Consider the following 22,465-nt stretch of genomic DNA (forward strand, 5'->3'; position numbering starts at 1 on the left):
ATAAGCAGGGTGACAATATACAGCCTTGATGTACTCCTTTTCCTGTTTGGAACCAGTCTGTTGTTCCATGTCCAGTTCTAACTGTTGCTTCCTGACCTGCATATAGGTTTCTCAAGAGCAGGTCAGGTGGTCTGGTATTCCCATCTCTTGAAGAGTTTTCCACAGTTTCTTGTGATCCACACAGTCAAAGGCTTTGGCATAGTCAATAAAGCAGAAAGAGATGTTTTTCTGGAACTCTCTTGCTTTTTCCATGATCCAGCAGATGTTGGCAATTTGATCTCTGGTTCCTCTGCCTTTTCTAAAACCAGCCTGAACATCTGGAAGTTCACAGTTCACATATTGCTGAAGCCTGGCTTGGAGAATTTTGAGCATATTTCACTAGCATGTGAGATGAGTGCAGTTGTGGGGTAGTTTGAGCATTCTTTGGCATTGCCTTTCTTTGGGATTGGAATGAAAACTGACCTTTTCTAATATTTCCTAATATATCATTTTAATTTCCTCTTGTTTTTTAATTATATTTGAGTTATTTTCTTAGTACTTGTCCTGAGATTATAATTAACATGTTAATTTATAAGTCTAGTTCAGATTATATACTAACTTAATTACAATAGTATACACAGACTTTGATCCTAGATAGGTCTGTCCCCTCACCCTCCCCATCATTGGGTTGTTATCGTCATATAACATACATCATTATACATTGTATACTCATCTACACAGGCTTATAATTATTGCCCTATAGAATTTATCTTTTAATTAATACTGGAGAAAAAAGTTATGAATAAAATATACACTTAAACTATGCTTTATATTTATCTATGTGGTTACCTTTCCTGGTGCTCTTTATTTATTCATGTGGATTTGATTTACTGTCTAGTATTCTTTTATTTTAGGCTGAAGGACTCCCTTTAGCATTTCTTGATGGGAGAGTTCTACCAATGATGAACTTTCAGTTTTTGCTTATCTGAGAATGTCTCAATTTATCCTTCATTTTTGAAGGATAATTTTACTGGCTCTGGAATTTTTGTTTGATAGGCTTTTTCTTTCTATATTCATTTCTTTGAATATGTTAATCCTTCTACTCCACCATCTTGAAGGAAGCATTACTATGAACAAAGTTAGTGGAGGTGATGGAACTCCAGCTGAGCTATTTCAAATCCTAAAAGTTGGTGCTGTTAAAGTGTAGCACTCAATATGCCATGAAATTTGGGAGACTCAGCAGTGGCCACAGAACTGGAAAAGGTCAGTTTTCATTCCAATCCCAAAGAAAGGCAATGCCAAAGAATGCTCAAACTACCGCACAATTGCACTCCTCTCACACGCTAGTAAAGTAATGCTCAAAATCACTGCAGACAGTGACTGCAGCCATGAAATTAAAAGACCCTTGTTCCTTGGAAGAAGGACTATGACAAATCTAAACCACATATTAAAAAGCAGAGACACCACTTTGCCAACAAAGGTCCATATGGTCAAAGCTATGGTTTTTTGAGTAGTCATTATGGATGTGAGAGTTGGACCATAAAGAAGGCTGAGTGCTGAAGGATTGATGCTTTTGGATTGTGGTGCCAGAGAAGACTGAGAGTCCCTTGAAAAGCAGGGAGCTCAAACCAGTTAATCCTAAGGAAAATCAACCCTGAATATTCATTAGAAGGACTGATGCTGAATCTGAAGCTTCCATACTTTGGCCACCTGATGCAAAGAGAGGACTCATTGTAAAAGACCCTCATGCTGGGAAAGATTGAAGACAGGAGGAGAAGGAGCAACAGAGGATGAGATGATTGGATGCTATCACTGACTCAATGGACATGAGTTTGAGCAAATTCCGGGAGATGGTGGAGGACAGGGAAGCCTCACATGCTGCAGTCCATAGGGTTGCAAAGAATTGGACACGACTTAGTGACTGACAACAACAGCAATGTTAATCCTACTGCCTTTTGGTCTTCCTGGTTTCTGATCAGAAACCAGCTGTTACCCTTATTTGGATATTTTGTATGTGAGAGTCACTTTTCTTGTGCTTTTAAGATTCTTTTTTCTTGGCTTTTGACAGTTTGATTGTAATCTGTCCAGGTGTTGATCTGTCTCATTGAGTTTGTTATACTTGGAGTTTGAAGAGCTTCATCTTTTTCATCAAATTAGAAAGTTTTATTTATCATTTCTTCAAATATTATTTTTGTTCCTTTCTCTTTTTGCTCCTGGAATTCTCAATATGTGCGTGTCTGTACATTTGATGGAGTCCCACAGGTCTATTATACTTTGTTCATTTTCTTTCTTTTGTTTTTTCTGTTTTTCAGACATGATTTCACTTGAGCTGTTTCACTATTGATGAGTCTACATTCCATGTGTTTAAATCTGCTGTTGAGCCCTCCTAGTGATTTTTTTTCAGTTGTTATTATGGCATTTCTCAACTCCAGAATTTCTGTTTCATTCTCTCATATAATTTCTATATTTATATGCTGTTATTTATTTGGTGAGGCATCATCCTCATAATTCTTTAGAAATGATTTCTTTTAGCTCTGTGAACATATTTAAAATAGCTGATTTAAAGTTTTTGTTTAGAAAATACGAGTTTCCTCAAGTTTAGTCTCTATTGATTCCTTTCTCACTCCTGTGATATGTATATCTTATAATTTTTGTTGAAAATCAGACATTTAAGAGAATATTATGTAACAAGTCTAAAAATCATTTGCTTCCCTGCTCCCTAAAGTTGATTGTTGTTTGTTTCAGTTCAGTTCAGTTGCTCAGTCGTGTCTGACTCTGCGACCCTAAGGACTGCAGCACACCAGGCCTCCCTGTCCATCACCAACTCCTGGAGTTTACTCAGACTCATGTCCATTGAGTCAGTGATGCATCCAACCATCTCATCTTCTGTCATCCCCTTCTCCTCCTGCCTTCAGTCCTTCCCAGCATCAAGGTCTTTTCAAGTGAGTCAGCTCTTTGCATGAGGTGGCCAAAGTATTGGAGTTTCAGCTTCAGCATCAGTCCTTCCAATGAATATTTGGGACTGATATCCTTTAGGATGGACTGGTTGGATGTCCTTGCAGTCCAAGGGACTCTCAAGAGTCTTCTCCAACACCACAGTTCAAAAGCATTAATTCTTCGGCACTCAGCTTGCTTCATAGTCCAACTCTCACATCCACACATGACTACTGGAAAAACCATAGCTTTGACTAGACAGACCTTTGTTGGCAAAGTAATGTCTCTGCTTTTTAATATGCTGTCTAGGTTGATTATAACTATTCTTCCAAGGAGCAAGCATCTTTTAATTTCATGGCTGCAATCACCATCTGCAGTGAATTTTTGGAGCCCCCCAAAATAAAGTCAGCCACTGTTTCCACATCTCTTTGCCATGAAGTGATGGGGCCAGATGCCGTGATCTTAGTGTTCTGAATGTTTAGTTTTAAGCCAACTTTTTCACTCTCCTCTTTCACTTTCATCAAGAGGTTCTTTAGTTCTTTGCTTTCTGTCATAAGTGTGGTGTCATCTGCATATCTGAGGTTATTGATATTTCTCCCAGCAATCTTGATTCCAGCTTGTGCTTCCAGCCCAGTGTTTGTCATGATGTACTCTGCATATAAGTTAAATAAGCAAGGTGACAATATACAGCCTTGATGTACTCCTTTCCCTATTTGGAACCAGTCTGTTGTTTCATGTCCAATTCTAACTGTTGCTTCCTGACCTGTTCACAGATTTCTCAAGAGGCAGGTCAGGTGGTCTGGTATTCCCATCTCTTTAGGAATTTTCCACAGTTTATTGTGATCCACTCAGTCAAAGGCTTTGCCATAGTCAATAAAGCAAAAGTAGACCTTTTTTCTGGAACTCTTGCTTTTTTGACGATCCAATGGATGTTAGCAGTCTGATCTCTGGTTCCTCTACCTTTTCTAAATCCAGCTTGAACATCTGGAAGTTCATGGTTCATGTACTGTTGAAGCCTGGCTTGAAGAATTTTGAGCATTACTTTACTAGTGTGTGACATGAGTGCAGTTGTGTAGTAGTTTGAGCATTCTTTGGCATTGCCTTTCTTTGGGGTTGGAGTGAAAACTGACCTTTTCCAGTCCTTTGGCCACTGTTGAGTTTTCCAAATATCCTGGCATATTGAGTATGCACTTTCACAGCGTCATCTTTTAGGATTTGAAATAGCTCAACTGGAATTTCATCACCTCCACTAGCTTTGTTCGTAGTGATGCTTCCTAAGGCCTACTTGACTTTGCATTCCAGGATGTCTTGCTCTGGGTTGGTGATCACACCATTGTGATTATCTGGGTCGTGAAGATCTTTTTGTATAGTTCTTCTGTGTATTCTTGCCACCTCTTCTTAGTATCTTCTGCTTCTGTTAGGTCCATACCATTTCTGTCCTTTATTGTGCCCATCTTTGCATGAAAAATTCCCTTGGTATTTCTGATTATCTTGAAGAGATCTCTAGTCTTTCCCATTCTATTGTTTTCCTCTATTTCTTTGCACTCATCACTGAGGAAGTCTTTGTTATCTCTCCTTGCTATTCTGTGGAACTCTGCATTCAAATGGGTATATCTTTCCTTTTCTCCTTTGCCTTTCACTTCTCTTCTTTTCTCAGCTATTTGTAAGGCCTCCTCAGACAACCATTTTGCCTTTTTGCATTTCTTTTCCTTGGGGATGGTCTTGATCCCTGCCTCCTGTACAATGTCTCCAACCTCTGTTCATAGTTCTTCAGACACTCTATCAGATCTAATCCCTTGAATCTATTTGTCACTTCCACTGTATAATCGTGAGGGATTTGATTTAGGTCAAAGCTGAATGGTCTAGTGGTTTTCCCCACTTTCTTCAATTTAAGTCTGAATTTGGTAATAAGGAATTCATGGTCTGTGCGACAGTCAGCTCCCGGTCTTGTTTTTGCTGACTGTATAAATAAACTTCTCCATCTTTGGCTGCAAAGAATATAATCAATATGATTTTGGTGTTGACCATCTGGTAATGTCCATGTGTAGAGTCTTCTCTTGTGTTGTTGGAAGAGGGTGTTTGCTATGACCAGTGCATTCTCTTGGCAAAACTCTGTTAGCCTTTGCCCTGCTTCATTCTGTACTGCAAGGCCAAATTTGCCTGTTACTCTAGGTATTTCTTGACTTCCTACTTTTGCATTCCAGTCCCTTATAATGAAAAGGACATCTTTTTTTGGTGTTAGTTCTAGAAGGTCTTTTAGGTTTTTATAAAATCATTCAACTTCAGCTTCTTCAGCATTACTGGTCAGGGTGTAGACTTGGATTACTGTGATATTGAATGGTTTGCCTTGGAAATGAACAGAGATCATTCTGTCATTTTTGAGATTGCATCCAAGTACTACATTTCGGACTCTCTTGTTGATTGTGATGGCTACTCCATTTCTTCTAAGGGTTTCTTGCCCACAGTAGTAAATATAATGGTCATCTGAGTTAAATTCACCCATTCCAGTCCATTTTAGTTTGCTGATTCCTAAAATGTTGATGTTCACTCTTGCCATCTCCTGTTTGACCACTTCCAATTTGCCTTGATTCATGGACCTAACATTCCAGGTTCCTATGCATTATTGCTTTTTACAGCATCAGACTTTACTTCCGTCACCAGTCACATCCACAGCTGGGTGTTGCTTTTGCTTTGGCTCCATCCCTTCATTCTTTCTCGAGTTATTTCTTCACTGATCTCCAGTAGCATATTGGGCACCTACTGACCTGGGGAGTTCATCTTTCAGTGTTCTATCATTTTGCCTTTTCATACTGTTCATGGGGTTCTCAAGGCAAGAATACTGCAGTGGTTTGCCATTCCCTTCTCCAGTGGACCATGTTTTGTCAGAACTCTCCACCATGACCCATCCGTCTTGGGTGGCCCTACACGGCATGACTCATAGATTCCTTGAGTTAGACAAGGCTGTGGTCCATGTGATCAAATTGGTTAGTTTCTTGTGATTGTGGTTTTCAGTCTGTCTGCCCTCTCATGGAGTAGGGTAAGAGGCTTATGGAAGCTTCCTGATGGGAGAGACTGACTGAGGAGGAAATTGGGTCTTGTTCTGATGTGCAGGGCCATGTTCAGTAAATCTCTAATCCAATTTTCTGTTGATGGTGGGGCTGTGTTCCCTCCCTGTTATTTACCTGGCCCAAACTATGGTGAAGGTAGTGAAGACACGACCTCCTTTAAAAGGTCCCATGCATGCACTGCTACAGGCCACTGCCAACCCACGCATCTGCTGGAGACTCCTGGACACTTACGAGCAAATCTGGGTCAGTCTCTTGTCGGGTCACTGCTCCTTTCTCCTGGGTCCTGGTACACACAAAGTTCTGTTTATGCCCACCGAGAGTTTTATTTCCCAGTTCTGTGTAAGTTCTGGCAGCTCTATGATGGGGTTACTGGCGACCTCCTCCACGAGGGCTTAGGCCATACCGAAGTCTGCTGCACCCAGAGCCCCTGTCCCTGCGGTAGTCCACTGTTGACCCGACTCAAACACAGTTCTGTCTCAGTCTCTGTGGGGTCTCTGGGTCCTGGGGTACGCAAGGTTTGTTTGAGCCCTCTGAGCGTTTCTGGTGGGTATGGGGTTTGATTCTAGATGCAGTTTAGCCCCTCCTACCATCTTGCTGGAGCTTCTCCTTTGTTCTTGGACATTGTTTGTTTAGTGACTTTTTGAAACTAATTCTGTGAAGTCTATGTATGTTCTTTGTTGTGTGTGCTTTCTGCTTAGTGGTCAACTAATGATTGAACTGAATTTTCCTTAAATGCCTTCTCCCAGTCTTTGTCAAGGGATTCTGTGTGCACTTTGGGACACACCTTCAATGTTGAATCAGGCTGTTGACAAATCTTGACTTAACCTTTACATTCCACTTGTACAGAGCTTCAAGGTCAGGTGGAGGTGAATGCTTAGGACTCTCTCAGGTCCTTATTGAACATAGCCCTAAGTGAGCATGACCGTCTAGGTTCCCAGGATATCCTTGAGCTTTTCTAAGCACCTATGGACATCTCATTCCTTAGCTTTTCCTACCCAGGTATTTTGGGTAGCCTGTTATTTGCCTTAACTGTCGTAGACTGCCTCAGGCAGCCATCAAATTAATCAGTTACCTCTAATTGTCTTTGATAAGTGTTTCTGAGGATGGGGAGTAGGAGCATGCAAGACTTTTTCCATTAAGGAGGTCAGAATCAGGTCAAAGGTCAAAGAAAGACAGTGTTTCCAGTGGCTGTCAGGCTGCTGGTTTCACTCTGGTTGCAAGTTGTTGGTAGTGGGGATGGGAGGTCAAGAAAAGCCAAGTTAAAATACCACAAAGCTCATTGTTGTTTTTCTTGAGTACATACTCCTTGTATTGCTACAAGCCTGTGGTTAATTTTCAGAGTTCTAACAATTGTGCCTTTTTGCTTTCGTGCTTTGATGGGGGACTTTTGGGAGCTCCTTTCTCCACTGTTTCTGCTGACATTACTTCTGCTATTCCTTTTGAGAAGACTTAGTGCTTTTTCAAATTCCTGTTTCTTTGTGTCTGACCGGTTTTAAGCGAAGTTTAAGTTCTTCAGCTCTGTTGTGAAATTTCATAATGATGTGACGTGAAGTGGCTTTTTTGTACCCATTGAGCTGGGCCTTTTAGAATTTCCACTGTTTACTTGGTACTTTCTTCTTTTCTGTTTATCTTTCTGATAGTTATATTTCAAAAATTCTGGGCTTCATGAAATGGCCCTCTAATTTATTCTTATCTTTTCCTCTTGTTTTTTATATCTTTAACTTTTCATTCTACTCTGAGATTTCTTGACCTTGAATTCCCAACTCTTATTGAATTTTTATTTCTATTATTATAAATTTCCCAGGAACTATTATTTTTATTATTTTTTCGTAGCATTCTGTCCTGGTTTCCTCTTTTATCACTCTGAGGATAGTAATACTAGTTGCTTTTTAAAAAATTAATATGCCTCAGCTCTCTCTACTAGTTCCTCTGAACTTTTTTCTATTTATCCCTCTTGGCTATTCATATAAAAGAATGAATCACAAATGAATATATGGCAGTATCATCTGTTAGCTAAAAAACTGATATGAATATGTCACTTTTTTCCAGTCCAGTTGTTAATAGTGTCTATTTTTTGGTTAGTTATATGTCACCTACTTGCCCATTAAGGTTTATTTGACTCAAAATAAGCCGCCTGTCTTCTGCTTTGGGACAACAGCTGTGCTACAGCATGGTCTTTCTCATACCTTTTTCTGCTTCTGTTTCATGTGCTTTAGCATGCTGGTCTGCAGTTGCGTTCCATTACTTGTGGTCATCCATCACTGCATGGATCAGTATTCACTGAGCTCTTCTTAGGCACTCAGAGACTCGTTCTGTGCTGGTAGACAGGCTTTGCTAAGGGAGTCTGCCTGTTTGGTATAAAGAAATGTTCATGATAATCCAGCAGTTACACTCCTAGATATATACCCCCAAAGCTTGAAAACAGGTATTTAAGCAATGCGTTTATTCATAGTAACATTATTCACAACAGCCAAGAGCTAAAAACAACCCAGATGTTCATCAGCTGAATAATAAATCAACAAAAATGTGGTATATAGTGGAATATTATTTGCCCATAAAAGGAGTGAGGTATTGGTGCACACTACAAGATGAATGCTGCAACATTAAAAATATATCAAGTAAGAAAAAACTAAACACAAAAGGCCACACATTATATATGATTTCCTTTATATGAAATGTCCAGAACAGACAAATATAAAAGGACAAGAAATACATTAGTGGTTACTTAGTGTAATCAATAAAGAGTCCAGGGTTTCTTTTTGAGGTAATGAAAATATTCTAAAATTGACTGAAGAAATGGTTGCACGTACCTGTGAATGTAGGCATACCTTGCCTTGTTTTACTTGATTGCAATTTGCAGACACTGCATTTTTTACAAATGGAAGGTTTGTGGCAACCCTGCATTGACCAAGTCTATCAGTGTCATTTTAACCAACAAACAGCATTTGCTCACTTCATTTCTCTGTGTCACATTTTGGCAATTCTTGCAATATTTCAAACTTTATCATTATCATGTTTGTTATAGTGATCAATGATCTTTGATATTATTCTAATTGGTTTTTTGTTTTTATTTTTAAATTAATGGATATGTACATTTTGTAGGCCTAATGCTTTGCACACTTAATAGACTATAGCATAAATGTAAACATAACTTTTATAGGCACTGGGAAACCAAAAAATTCAAGTGAATAGCTTTATTGCAATATTTGCTTTTTTGTGGTGTCTGGAACTGAACTTTCAATATCTCAGAAGTATGCCTGTTAAAAAGCCACGAGTTGTACACTTTTTTGAAAATTTCATTGTTTATTTATATTTATTTGGCTGTGCTGGGTCTTAATTGCAGCACATGGCATGCAAACTGTTAGCTATGGCATATGGGATCTAGTTCCCTGGCCAGGGATTGAACCCAGGCCCCCTGCATTGGGAGCACAGAGTCTTAGCCACTGGCTCACCAGGGAAGCCCCTGAGTTGTACACTTTAAATGGGTGGATAGTATGGTACATGAATTATATTTTCATCAAGCTGTTTTAAAAAAGCAAAGCTCATAAGGGTCTTGAACAGACTGTTCCAGAAGTGTTTGTAAATGGTCTTAACTGTATTAGGCTCTACCTCTTCAAATCCAAGTTGCATGACTGCATCTACCCTTGGTAGCTCTTTATATAGAGCTTTTAACCCCATCACTTACTGTAGACTTTCAGGATCAAGGCCTGGAATTTTTTTCCCCATTCTTTTCACTGTTCAAGTTACTGACATTTTAAACTTATCCCTCTGCTAAGTTAGAATTTTTTTTTTCTAACTTACAAGTCTAACTGCTCTTTCAGACTTGGTGTTTGGTCCAATTGCAGTAAGTGACATAAGTATTATAGCCACATATCTGATAAATTAAAACTTACACATCTTGGTTCATTCACTGTTAGCAATTTTTTTTTTACACACCTGACCTTGAAAAAGCTGTTGTATAAGAAACTTTGGGAGCTATGGGTGAGTTCAAGGTTAGTAAATTTCCTGCCTTCAGAACTGTCATCAAGTTAGTAATGATTCATTTCCCTTGGACCTGAAAATCCACATACATTAGCCAGGGAGCCTAGTGTTATGAGAAACAGGACATTAGGGATGGCAGGTCTCGGTTGGGTGACATTGAGAAGTGGTGGTTTCATGAACCGAGGAGAAAACTTTAAAAGTAATTGGCAAACTTCTCTTCCTCTGCCTTCCTGTTGACATGACTCCACACCACCCTCCACTTTCACAATCTCTTTCCTTTCCCTTGGCATAGTCTTGTGTTTCTGATTCTCACATTTTTCTTCAAATAGTCTTCAGAGATTTTAAAATTTCCACATCTCTTTTACAGTATATTTATTATCAGAGTGCCATTCTTGTCTTGAAGATACACAGACCAAATGTCTGTCTGTCTCTCCATTATTCCCTCCTTTCTTTTCCACAAAGAACTCAGGTTCTCTGGTATAATTTCTGTTAACAAGTTTCGTGGAAACACTTTTGACCACTTTAAAAACTGGCCCCAGGTGTGGTTGCAATGTATTGTTACATTTTTGGCTACAGAGCAAAAGCAGTTACCTTTATCATTCTTTAACTATGCTCCTATGGCTTAGATGACCCCTTTCCTTCTAATGAGGTGATGCTTTTCAAAGGCGCCTCTGGCCTTTCTGTTCCACTCTGCTTTATCCTTCTGTCCCATGGCTAGAAATCACTTCTTGTGTCATATCTGCTAGATTGCTGTACTGCTTCTGGCCAGAAGGTTAAGGAAAATCACGAAATATTTATTGAACTGTGCCTTATCTTAGTATCTATTCTAATTTGTTTTTTGCTTACTTAATATTTGTAGAACCACGCTTCTGATTCATGTTACCAGTAAATATGTAGCAGAGCATTAAATGGAGGGATGAATAATTAACAAATTGATACATTTCAGAAAATACCCAGAGCCCTTTATTCATCTTACTAAAATAAATCTCTTCACAGGGCTTTGAATTCATAGCCAAGAACAATTTCAAGCATAATGCTACATACAAGTTCCTAATGTTCTTTTATATTTTTATACTGCAATTATCTAATTATAGACATATCAGAGGCAAGTCTTCAAATGGCATTTCAAAGCAGATCTTTATTTTAAAAATTAAAATATCTGTGAATTTCTATTGTGAGAGTAATTTATGTGTGTGTGTGTGTATATACACACACAGTTTTTTTGACTCAACTGACATGAGTTTGAGCAAGCTCCGGGAGTTGGTGATGGACAGGGAAGCCTGGTGTGCTGTAGTCAATGGGGTTGCAAAGAGTTGGACACGACTGAGCAAGTGACTGAGCTGAAATGAAAGTTTTTTGAGACTATAAAAACTCAACTATATGTTGTTACTGAGCAACTAACACTATAAGCCATTCAAATTGACTTTTTATTACATATAATTCAGTATGGTTTTTATCTATATATCAATATGTTAAAAGCAGGTTTGTTTGAATATCACAACCATGTGAATATTATAGATAGTAGAATCAATTTAGATTTTGTGACTAGAGAAAATGGCTATAGTAGATTAGAAGATAAAGCTATACAATGTGTTGTTGCTGTTCAGTTGCAAAGTCGTGTCCAACACTTTGTGATTCCATGAACTGCAGCATGCCAGGCTTCTCTGTCCTCCACTGTCTCCTGGAGTTTGCTCAAGTTCATGTCCATTGAGTTGGTGATGCCATCCAACCATCTCATCTTCTGCCTCCCCCTTCTCCTGCCCCCAGTCTTTCCGAGCACCCATATCTTTTTCTGAGTTGACTCTTTGCCTCAGGTGGCCAAAGTATTGGAGCTTCAGCATCAGTCCTTCCAATGAATATTCGGGGTTGATTTCCTTTAGGAGTGATTGGCTTGATCTCCTTGCAGTCCAAGAGACTCTTAAGACAAGCTAGGGAAATATGTTCCATGTTAATTGAAGGAAAACATAATGAAGACAATCTGTAAATAAATTACCAAATTCAGTATAGCGTATGATTTGAGTTGGAAAAGGACATAAGAACAATACAAAGAACTATGTCCTTTATAACTCACCAGAAAGTTGTCTAGGAGACTATGCTGTGAAATTACTTGTAGATGAGACTCTTAAAACACAATGAAATGGTTCTATTTTTTCCTCCCTGAAAATGAAAATTATACTTTTTTACCATAATAGAAGTAATTGTGGAAAAAAATTAAGAAACTAAAGCCCCCAAAGAAGAAAATCACTTATAATTCCATTGAAATAGAGTTATATTTCATTATAGACTTCTGTAATTTTTATGGAATTAGAATGCTATAAATGTTTCTCCATCTTTTTGCTACTTAACAATATTTTATGAACATCCCATGCCAGTACATACAGTTCTATGTAATATTTAATGGCAAAATAGTATTCTATTTTAGAATGTATATTAGTTTACTTAAATAGCCCCCTGTTTAGGTGGTAATGCAGTTTTAGCTGTTCTACACAGTGCTATGATGGATATTCTCATACATACTTTGCATGCTTTTCTCATAATTTTCTTAAGATAAGCATTGTTGGGTCAAAGGGTACATGCATGTTTAATCAGGTTGTCAAACTGCCTGCCAGAGAGGAATTACAAATTTGTTGGTGGTGGCTCAGAGGTTAAAGCGTCTGCCTGGATTGCAGGAGACCCAGGTTCAATCCCTGTCAGGAAGATCCCCTGGAGAAGGAAATGGCAACCCACTCCAGTACTCTTGCCTGGAGAATCCCATGGACGGAGGAGCCTGATCCATGGGGTCACAAAGAGTCGGACACGACTGAGCGACTTCACTTTCCCTTTCAAGATAAGCTAGACCTGTTCCCCGTCGTGTGCTGCGGCATTAGTGTGACTGCAGTGATTCACAAAACCACAGCACTGAAAGCAGGCTTCGCAGGGGTCTCGGTGGTGGAGCACCCGCCTGCCAACGCAGGAGTCAGAGGAGATGCAGGTTTGACCCCTGGGCTGGGAAGATCCCCTGGAGAAGGAAATGGTAACCTACTGCAGTACTCTTACCCAGAGAGGCCCATGGAAAGGGAAGCCTGGCAAGCTACAGTCCATGGGGTTGCAAAAGAGTCAAACATGATTTAGTCACCAAACGACAGCGCTGGAAATCTGTGTCGCAGTGGAGTTCTTTATATCTTAAAATTCTATGTAGTTGAGGGATTAAGTCCAGCAGTGGGGTAAATGTTTATGTTTGTAACTTGAATTGCATGGTATTCATTTTGAAAAGCAGGGCTCGTCAGCCACAGTTAAATGGTGACACAGCGTGCATGGGTATTTTGCTGTTTCTGGGACTTGGTCACAGGGCATAATCCTTTCTCTCTCTAGATGAGTGACCGCGGAGGTGGTGTTCCTCTAAGGAAAATCGACCGACTCTTTAACTACATGTACTCCACTGCACCCCGGCCTCGTGTCGAGACGTCCCGAGCAGTGCCCCTGGTATGTGATCAAAACACCGTGAAGCGGGTTTTTGTGACTCGCCAAAAAAGAGGTTACCACATAAATCAGTTAAGCCATTGTGTGGGGTTCACAAACAGGATGAGGGAAAGCTATTAGAGAAAAACAACAAGAACACTTTCCCCTAAATTTATAGTTTTTGAAATGCTTTTTTTAAAAAATGATGAGTTTGAGAGTTCTTATTGCCAAGCTTGATAGTGGTGTGTCAGTAGTTATCATGTGGTAAACCACATTTTGATATACTGTTATTAATGTGAAGTCTAAATTACCAGCTTTACTAGTATTTGGTCAACACTGATTTAATCTTTAGTAATTTTTTTTCCCCTCAAGTACTTGTAATTAGAAAGACTACATATTTGAGGCTCAGAAGTAATACTAGAGTTCTAATTAATTTAATTGCCTGTGGCTCAAATAACAGTTGTGTTGATGGCTTAAAAAAAAAAAAAATCAGTCACCTCTTTTCAGGTTAATAAGATTAGCTTTTGAATGGACTCAGTCCTGGTCCTCCAACCCCCAGAAAAGTGCTTTGCAAAACCTCTCACCCAAAACTCTTGTTGTTCCAGGCTTTGAAGGTTCTCTGGCATATACCCTGGAGTTATTTTGTAACATGAGGAAAAACAGTCTAAGATGGGTTTATTTTAGACTCTTCCCTAGGAAGTCACTGAGAGGACTTCATTCAAACTGCACAGCACATTCTAGTTAAACAGCACAGATTCTGTAGCTACAGCTGCAATACGGTTCATGTCTTACCAAACCTTTTAAATGATTGCTCTAGTTGAGATATGGGTAGGCATCCATGTGCCCGAGGACAGAAAAGGTCAAATAAACAGGCGTATCTTCTTAGATTCCAATTTTACTCTAAGTGGAGAAAAGGGATATGCTCCTTTTGTAGTAAACAAATATTTTAGAATTTTTGTGGAGAGCAGCATAGCGTAGTCGTCCAGACTCTAAATTTAAACTGTTTGCTCCATTCTCAGCTCTACCACATCCTAGCTGTTCAGCCTTGGGAATATTATTGACCCTTCAGTACCACAATTTCCTCAGCCTTAAAGATTGAATTATTGTGAAGATTGAGTTAATATATGTAAACACATTTTTTAATAGTACCTGGCACGTAGTAAATGCTGTGTAAGAGTTGTTTAGGATACAGCCTTGGGAATATTATTGACCCTTCAGTACCACAATTTCCCCAGCCTTAAAGATTGAATTATTGTGAAGATTGTATATATGTAAACACATTTTTTAATAGTACCTGGCACGTAGTAAATGCTGTGTAAGAGTTGTTGTTTAGGATGCAAGATGTATGTGGATTTTTAAGAAAAACAGGAAGATTGACATGACACAGGTTGCCCACACAGCTTACACAGCCTTCCCGAGGGTCAGCCTGTGGTTGAGCTTTCACAGAGCCTCCTTCCTGCTGTTATGACCCCTTTGTAAGGGGACCAGTAAGCAAGCACTGGGGCAGCCATCCGGTCATGCTGATTACTGAGAGCTGCCTTCACGTGGGTACCTTCAGGTGTGCATCTGCAGGAACAGAATGTCTTCATGCCCTGAGCTGTTCAAAGAGGACTATCCCCATTTCCCTCTTCCTCGTCAGTTATCCAGTTTTGTTCTTTCCAAGTCTCTGACCAGCCAGCCCATTTGCCGCTGCCCATGGGCCAAGTAGGTGTGCCACTTTGAGTTCCACCCACTGGTAGGATTTGCTTTCACTCCTGTCTTTTGGGCTTGGCCCCGAGAGAGGCTGTAGTGACAGGGCAGTCCACTTTTGGCTGGTGTGGGACACTGTGCAGACCCAGCAGTGGGCCAAGCCCACCGTGTTAGTTAGCATTAGTTAAACGAAAGTTAGTTTCTTTAACTACTTACAGGGAAGCCTGAGGGGTCCACAGGCATGTGGCTGAGGGAGAGGCAGTGATGAAGTAGATTGGGTACTACGGGATCCTGAGCCACCTGCTCGTGCAGAAATGGAACCAGTTAATGTACCTGTCAGAGTCTCACTTGGAAAGAGATAGTTCAAATTATGATACTTCATGGAAGGCTTATCTATAGAGACAAATTACAGAAAGAGTGATGGGATAGTACAGGAATCCAGGCTAGCAGCAGTAGAGCTGTCACCGCCTGACTCAGGGAGAAGTCAGCAGAGCTCGGAAAGGAGTGTTAGAGAGCAGCTGCTTACTCCCCAGGGCCTAGCCCCCCCAGGAGCAGGGGATGATGACCCTAAATGGCTCCCTGCAGACTCTTGCTGGGCTCCCCTTCGGCTAGACACAGAAGCAGAGGGCACAGAAGCCCGCTCACATCAACTCAGGCCAGCCTCCCAGGACAAGGGGAAATGTGGAGAATGGGTAGTTTATTTGGAGGGGCAAACAGAAACTCTGGTTTAAAAAGTCAAGTAAAAAATGGTGGTGGTAGGGTAAGGCCAGAGCCTGGATTTGTTAATAGCATCGATTCCTGAATCACATACACTCTTCACTAAACTGTTCTATGAAATGTCATTAAACACCTGAGTTGGTGATAAAAAAAAACTTTGTTTTTTTACACTTATCCAAATGTTCTGCTTCATATTAAAGAATTGACAGGATTTATCCAGGTAAAGGCCATTCCAGATACCGGGAACAGAATGAGCAAAGACACAGCTGTGAAAAATAACCTGATGTGCTTGAGGAACTTAGGAGCAGGAGGTCTACTTCAGCTGGACTGGGAAGTGGAAGGCACAGACCTGATTTTGTTAAATCTTGAAAGCTCTCTTTTAGAAGCTTGGATTTTTATTCCAAGGCAATGGGTTGGAGATGGTGAGGGTTGGTGGGTGTTGGGGTGCTTTGAAGATTTCTAAGTGGGGGAGATGACATGTCAGTGAGTATTAAGAGAGTCGACCTATTAGGGATCTCTCCAGGTTCAAGACTCAGGCTGGAATTAATGGTATGAAGTCTTGAGATGCATCTGTGAGGTTGCCACCAGGTCTTTCTACTCTTGCCCCTGAAAGAGAGAACATGTTTTAAATGATAACGCCGAAAGCAGTATAGGGATACTCTGGAGCAGGCCAGTAAAGAAGAGAGAAGCATGCTTTTTCTAGACCCCCACAGGTTGTTTTATAGGAAAAAGAGGAATTTCAAATGACCAAAGGGAAGCCATCTAATACAGTGCTCAACTAGGCTGCAGCTTGATCACTTTCACTACTTAGGTATTAACAAATCTTTTAGATGCAGGCTCTGATAGCCCTGGGATACTCCAGTATCATTTATTTTAATTAGAAAAGTATTTCAGTGTGTGGCTTTCTGAATAAAATTTCCTTTTTTCTCAAACAGGCTGGTTTTGGTTATGGACTGCCCATATCACGCCTTTATGCGCAGTATTTCCAAGGAGACCTAAAGCTCTATTCCCTAGAGGGCTATGGGACAGATGCAGTCATTTACATTAAGGTAAAGACCATAGTCTTCTGTACTTAATGGTACTTCTGGGACTTTTTGATTGTAAGATACCAGTATCTAACTGTAATGAGACTTTCTTCTACCTCATGATATTAAAATACAAACATATGTGTTTTCTCTCTTTTTTTTTTTTAACAAGGATGTGCATCTGTTTTGACAAATGATCTCTGTGGGAAAGAAATGCTCTTACCCATAGTGATCAGGACTATGATTGTTAGTAGAAGAAAAATTGGGTTAAAGTGGGCAGTCAAAAAGTTATGTTAAAATTAAATTTGTAATTTAAGATGCATGAATGGACGTTGATTGACCAGTCTTTGATATACTTGCTAAGGCCTTTCATTTGCGTATGGCTCTTCAGATTGAAATTTTAATTGTCTTTCTTACAGAAGCTATACCTACAGTACATTGTTTTGGTTTCTTTAATCAAAGAAACAGCCAAGTGCATAATCATTACTGATTTTTATGCAGTTCCTTTACAGTTGTCTTCTCTTTTTTGACAGCAGTTTTTATATAACTTTCCTTCACGAGTCTTTATGAAACGTCATCTTAGTTGTCAGAGAACCTTCCCCCCACGCTACCGCTACATTTTTGTGTGCTTTGTTAAAAGCAATATTTAGATTAAATTACAGTGACAGATTTAAATATATTAACAAATTTAGGAACAATTACAGGTGACCCTTGGTAGGCATATAGCTCACCTGGTGGAAGCAGACTTACCTGGGATGGTCCATGTGTTTATCTGACACATCAGTGTATATCACAGGGATAGAAAGCCCTCAGCCCCACCAGTGTGCTGGATTGGTTCAGCAGCAGACTGGTAGTAGGTACCTCCATTTTTAGTGACTCTAGTCACTCTTGTCCTGGCCACTAGATGGCACCTATTTGATAGGAAATGCTGAAGACTTTACATTAGAAAAAGTAAATTTGTCTGAAAATGTTAAGTTCTTTGAAGATAAAAGTTTTCTTTCTTAACCATCTCAGTTGTGAGGAACTTAAAAATATTGCCTTCATGTTGCCCTTTTTATCATCAAATATAATGTTTTTATTTGCTTTGTTATAGATCAAGGGGTTATGGCAGTTCTGGCATTAAAAAATATAAGTATAGGTGAAAGATTTTTAGCTCCATTTTGGAAAAAAAATAGAATACAGGAGGTCTTACAGAATAATTAAAAATAAAGTCCTTCCTTACCATTATTGGAATTAAATTTCTAGTTTAATATTTTCTGCATCTTAGGGAATACCTTTTGCTTATAGTTGAAATCTTAACAACATATCCTAATTTGACGATAACGAGGAATGTAGTTTATCTCAGTGATACACAGGAAGCTGAAATAGAACAGTGACTTAATGGCGATAATGTTGGAAACATGTAATTACAGTCTGCCCTCCATATCCCCGAGTTCTGCATCCATAGATCCAAGCATGAATCAAAAATATTTGAAGAAAAAAAAATACCAGAACATTGCAAAAAGCAAAACTTGATTTTCTTGCACATCAGCAACTATTTACATAATATTTACTATATTTTTATAGCATTTACATTGTATTAGCTATTGTAGTTAATCTTGAGATGATTTAAAGTGTACAGGAGGATGTGTGTAGATGATATGCAGATACTGCAGCCTTTTATATAAGGGACTTGAGCATCAGCAGATTTTGGTATTCATGTGGGGTTGGGAGTGATATGGAGGGTCAGCTGTGCATGATGTGGAAATCACATATGCTATAACTAAAACCAGTGACTTTAATGGTAGGAAGAGACATAGGCTCAAACCCAGATTTCATTAAATGCTTTTACATTACATATGTTAAGGTACCTATGTGAATTTTTATGCTTTTACACTTAACTGACTTTTTCAGCTTCTGTTGAAAATGAATTTCTGTTGATCAAATTTTATAAGAATGTCTATGACACTTGTGTAAAACTCCAAACCAGCAACTTCTAGGCTGGTTAGAGAATACTGCATACAGTAAACTCAACATGCACACTAAGCAGTTGCTGGAAGCTTTCAGTAAGTAACACGTTTCAAATGTGTGCTCTATTTTAAATGTATGTAGATGGTTTTATGATTGATAAAATACAAATCCAATATAGAGTATGGTTTCAGTTCAGTTCAGTCGTGTCCGACTCTTTGCGACCCCATGAATCGCAGCACACCAGGCCTCCCTGTCCATCACCATCTCCCGGAGTTCACTCAGACTCACGTCCATCGAGTCCGTGATGCCATCCAGCCATCTCATCCTGGGTCGTCCCCTTCTCCTCCTGCCCCCAATCTCTCCCGGCATCAGAGTCTTCTCCAAGGAGTCAACTCTTTGCATGAGGTGGCCAAAGTACTGGAGCTTCAGCTTTAGCATCATTCCTTCTAAAGAAATCCCAGGGTTGATCTCCTTCAGAATGGACTGGTTGGATCTCCTTGCAGTCCAAGGCACTCTCAAGAGTCTTCTCCAACACCACAGTTCAAACGCATTTGTAGTAAACTTTTTGCCATTGTAGATTTTTCTCAAATAATGAATTTCCCAAAAAGTGCCTGACTTAGTTCCTGCTTTTCCTCTCAGGCTCTGTCAACAGAATCGATAGAAAGACTCCCAGTGTATAACAAAGCTGCCTGGAAGCATTACAACACCAACCACGAGGCTGACGACTGGTGTGTCCCCAGCAGAGAACCAAAAGACATGACGACATTCCGCAGTGCCTAGACACACTTGGGACCCCTGGAAAAATCCGGATGTGGCTTTTTATTAAATTTGGAAGGGGTGGTATCAGAACTACGTTATACCAAATACTTCATGCGTCATATTCACAGTTAACTATTTGGATAGGTAGCATAGGTGGAAGATTAATTTCATTTACACTTGGTGAATCTCATAAAGGATGAAGTTGTACCTGTTTTACACCTATATTGTCACAGTTAATTGAACATATTTTTAAGCAACGGTAGTTTTGGTCAACTTTCTCTTTACGGTAGACTTCAGAAGCGTGGAAGTCTGCATTTCTGTAGGAAGCTGTGTGGCTGTTTTTTAAAAAAATACTTTTATGTCTGCTAGAAACAGTTCCTTAATACTGAGTAGCCGGTTAGCCATCTTTCTGTTTTAGAGGAGTTCTGCCAGATTTGAGTTAGTAACGACAGATGCAATAAGAATGATCCTCAGACTGCGATTAAGGCAGCAAACAGGCACCCTGTAAGTGTATACAGCCAGCCACCTTTCAGCATCTACATGCATTGTCTTCACTCTGAAGTTAATTCATCATTTTTAAATTTTATTGCAAAGGATTGTAATGACTAGTTTCCTACTGAGTTAAGCCAAAATCATGGGCAGTCTACTTTGAATGTGCTTATGATTAATGCAGTGGGAAATTTTTGAACTAAAAATGACCAGCTGCTAAAATTCTAAATTGAATTTAAGAAATTGAGGGCAGAACATTGAGTCCTAGAAACTATACTAATGATTGTTGAGATTACCTGGGGAAGCTTTTGAGAGGGTTTTTCTGGGTCCTACTCTAGACATACAGAGTCAGACTGTAGCCGTAGCCCAGAAATCTCAATTTTTACAACACTTCCTAGATGAGTCTGATGCCTTGCCTAGTTAGAAAATCACACTTTTAAAGTGAGTAATGAAGATACCACATTTGCTAAAGCAACAGATCTTTAGGTTTTGGTTTTCATCTATGGAAAGGTCAGACTTTTGGACTCTAAGAGACACAAAATGTTGCAATTAGAAGCATAATTAGAAGCAGGAGACAGGTTGACAACAGGAGGAAAGTCACGGAACCAAAGGATTAAAACCATAAATGCACGAGTATTGACGAAACCATGTTGTAAAACATATCTATCTATACTTTATCAGGATATCTATACTTCCTCAGGAAAGAAAGTCACCTTGGGCTTATCACAAAAATCACTTGCATTCATATGGTAATTTGTAGTGTACAAATTTTTTGGTATATCTGGTATATAATGATAACTGTGTCAGGCTTAAGAAATACCAAACAGGTGGTATCATCTTCGTTTTGAGACTCAAGAGTATGGCCCAAAGCTGCCCTGATGGAGTCAGGTCTCAAGCAATATCTGCCAGTCACCGTCAGCCACCTAGCCTAGGAGACCAGGATGCCGTGAGACCTAAGTTGTTAGTCTTCCCTCATCTTTTAAGGTGACAGGGAAATACACTGAGAATAAATTTTAAAGTAAGATTTTAAATGTTTAGAGAATAGCTATAATACTTAAATGGGGAAATTTATCGGGAAAATACAAGTTGAAACACCTCATTCTCAAAAGGGTAATGCAGGCTTAACAATTCTACACAAATTTGTAAATAGGAAGGGACGTTAAAGAGCTGTTAGCCCTGGACCCTCAGGTAAGAAAGGAGGATCTTGAGGCTGCAAGTGTTTGCCTGGGGCTGATTAGCTAATGTGACCGACATTGGGAAAAGATCTTTGACCTATTCCTCCTTAATTATGCATTTTATGAGAAACAATAGGATATGCCAGTGGATGATTTGTATTAGCTAAATGTGTTACAATTTTTTAGCTTAAAATTACACTTTTCTTGTAGTGATGAAATATTTTAAAATCCTCTGAATCAAAGTGTTTGCTTTCTTTCCTAAATGAAACATTTGTACAACTGACATAAATTTGATATTTTTATTTATGAAACAACCCCCCCCCACACACACAAAATGAAAATTTCTCTCTTTAAGAGGTAAGAAGTGATGTTTCAAAGAAGTGAAATCTTTTCCTTTTTAGCTTCTTTTTAAGGTATAATGGTTTTTTACTTTGTTACTGTGGTTAAGGGACAGAAAATTACATACAAAAGTATTTGGGGAGGGGGATGCTTTCTCCTAGTCGGTTTTAAATTACTGTGCTACCTGACAAGTTTTTTAGAGTCTTACACTCTCTTTCCCACCAGCATTTAGTATGATGCTATGTAGATTTTAGAAATATACTGAAGGGTAAGAAGTGATACTAAGTGATTTTTGTAACCTGGGCATTAAATGAGTGTGCCAACATTTTTTAGGAAGAATCACAAAAAAATATTCTGGCCTATAATTAAAATATTAGCTGGCTTTAGATGTCTTCATACTTAATAGTAATCACTTTCTTGCACTGTGAAGTTTTTACATGAAGATGTTGAAGTGGCAGTCTACCCTATTGTTTTTTATAAAATGTTTTGTGTATGGTAATAAATGGAAAACATGGATCGACTCTTATCCTGAAAATAAAGTGACCCAATTTAGGTTTTTCAAAATATAATTGTTTTAAAATAAAGGTCTCTCCTCATCAAGAGTCAGCATTTTGTAAATATACAAGAAGTTGCAGGTAGGTGGCTCATACTGCCCCTCACTACACTTGGTAGAGGATGTGTTTTGAACTGAGATTTCCAAATTCTGATGGCAAGAGCAAGTGGTAGAGTTTGTATGGTTTGAGTTATGCTAGATTTCCATTATCCACACATCCGCAGATGACTGACTTACTACGTAAATGAACATTTTCCGCCATGTGATTTTTTTAAGAGGTTATGTGAGTGTACACTTTGAATAACTTTTCACAGCATAAGTATATAGGAAAAGGCTTAATTTAACCAGCATTGCCCACTGTCTGTACCA

General features: G+C 39.2%; 1 protein-coding gene across 1 annotated transcript in view; it reads left to right on the top strand.

Annotated features, from left to right (window-relative positions):
- The window catches only part of PDK1 (pyruvate dehydrogenase kinase 1), a 39,190-nt gene extending 17,045 nt beyond the window's left edge, over window positions 1-22,145 (top strand). Inside the window, exons 9-11 of the mRNA XM_040229355.1 lie at window positions 13,314-13,424; window positions 16,742-16,855; window positions 19,421-22,145. Coding sequence (XP_040085289.1) covers window positions 13,314-13,424; window positions 16,742-16,855; window positions 19,421-19,561 — 366 coding nt within the window. The 3' untranslated portion in view covers window positions 19,562-22,145. The remainder of the gene's footprint in view (window positions 1-13,313; window positions 13,425-16,741; window positions 16,856-19,420) is intronic.
- Window positions 22,146-22,465: the final 320 nt, after the last annotated feature.

This window comes from Oryx dammah, unplaced genomic scaffold (assembly GCF_014754425.2).
Source record: "Oryx dammah isolate SB20612 unplaced genomic scaffold, SCBI_Odam_1.1 HiC_scaffold_27, whole genome shotgun sequence".
In the NCBI taxonomy this organism is placed as follows: Eukaryota; Metazoa; Chordata; class Mammalia; order Artiodactyla; family Bovidae; genus Oryx; species Oryx dammah.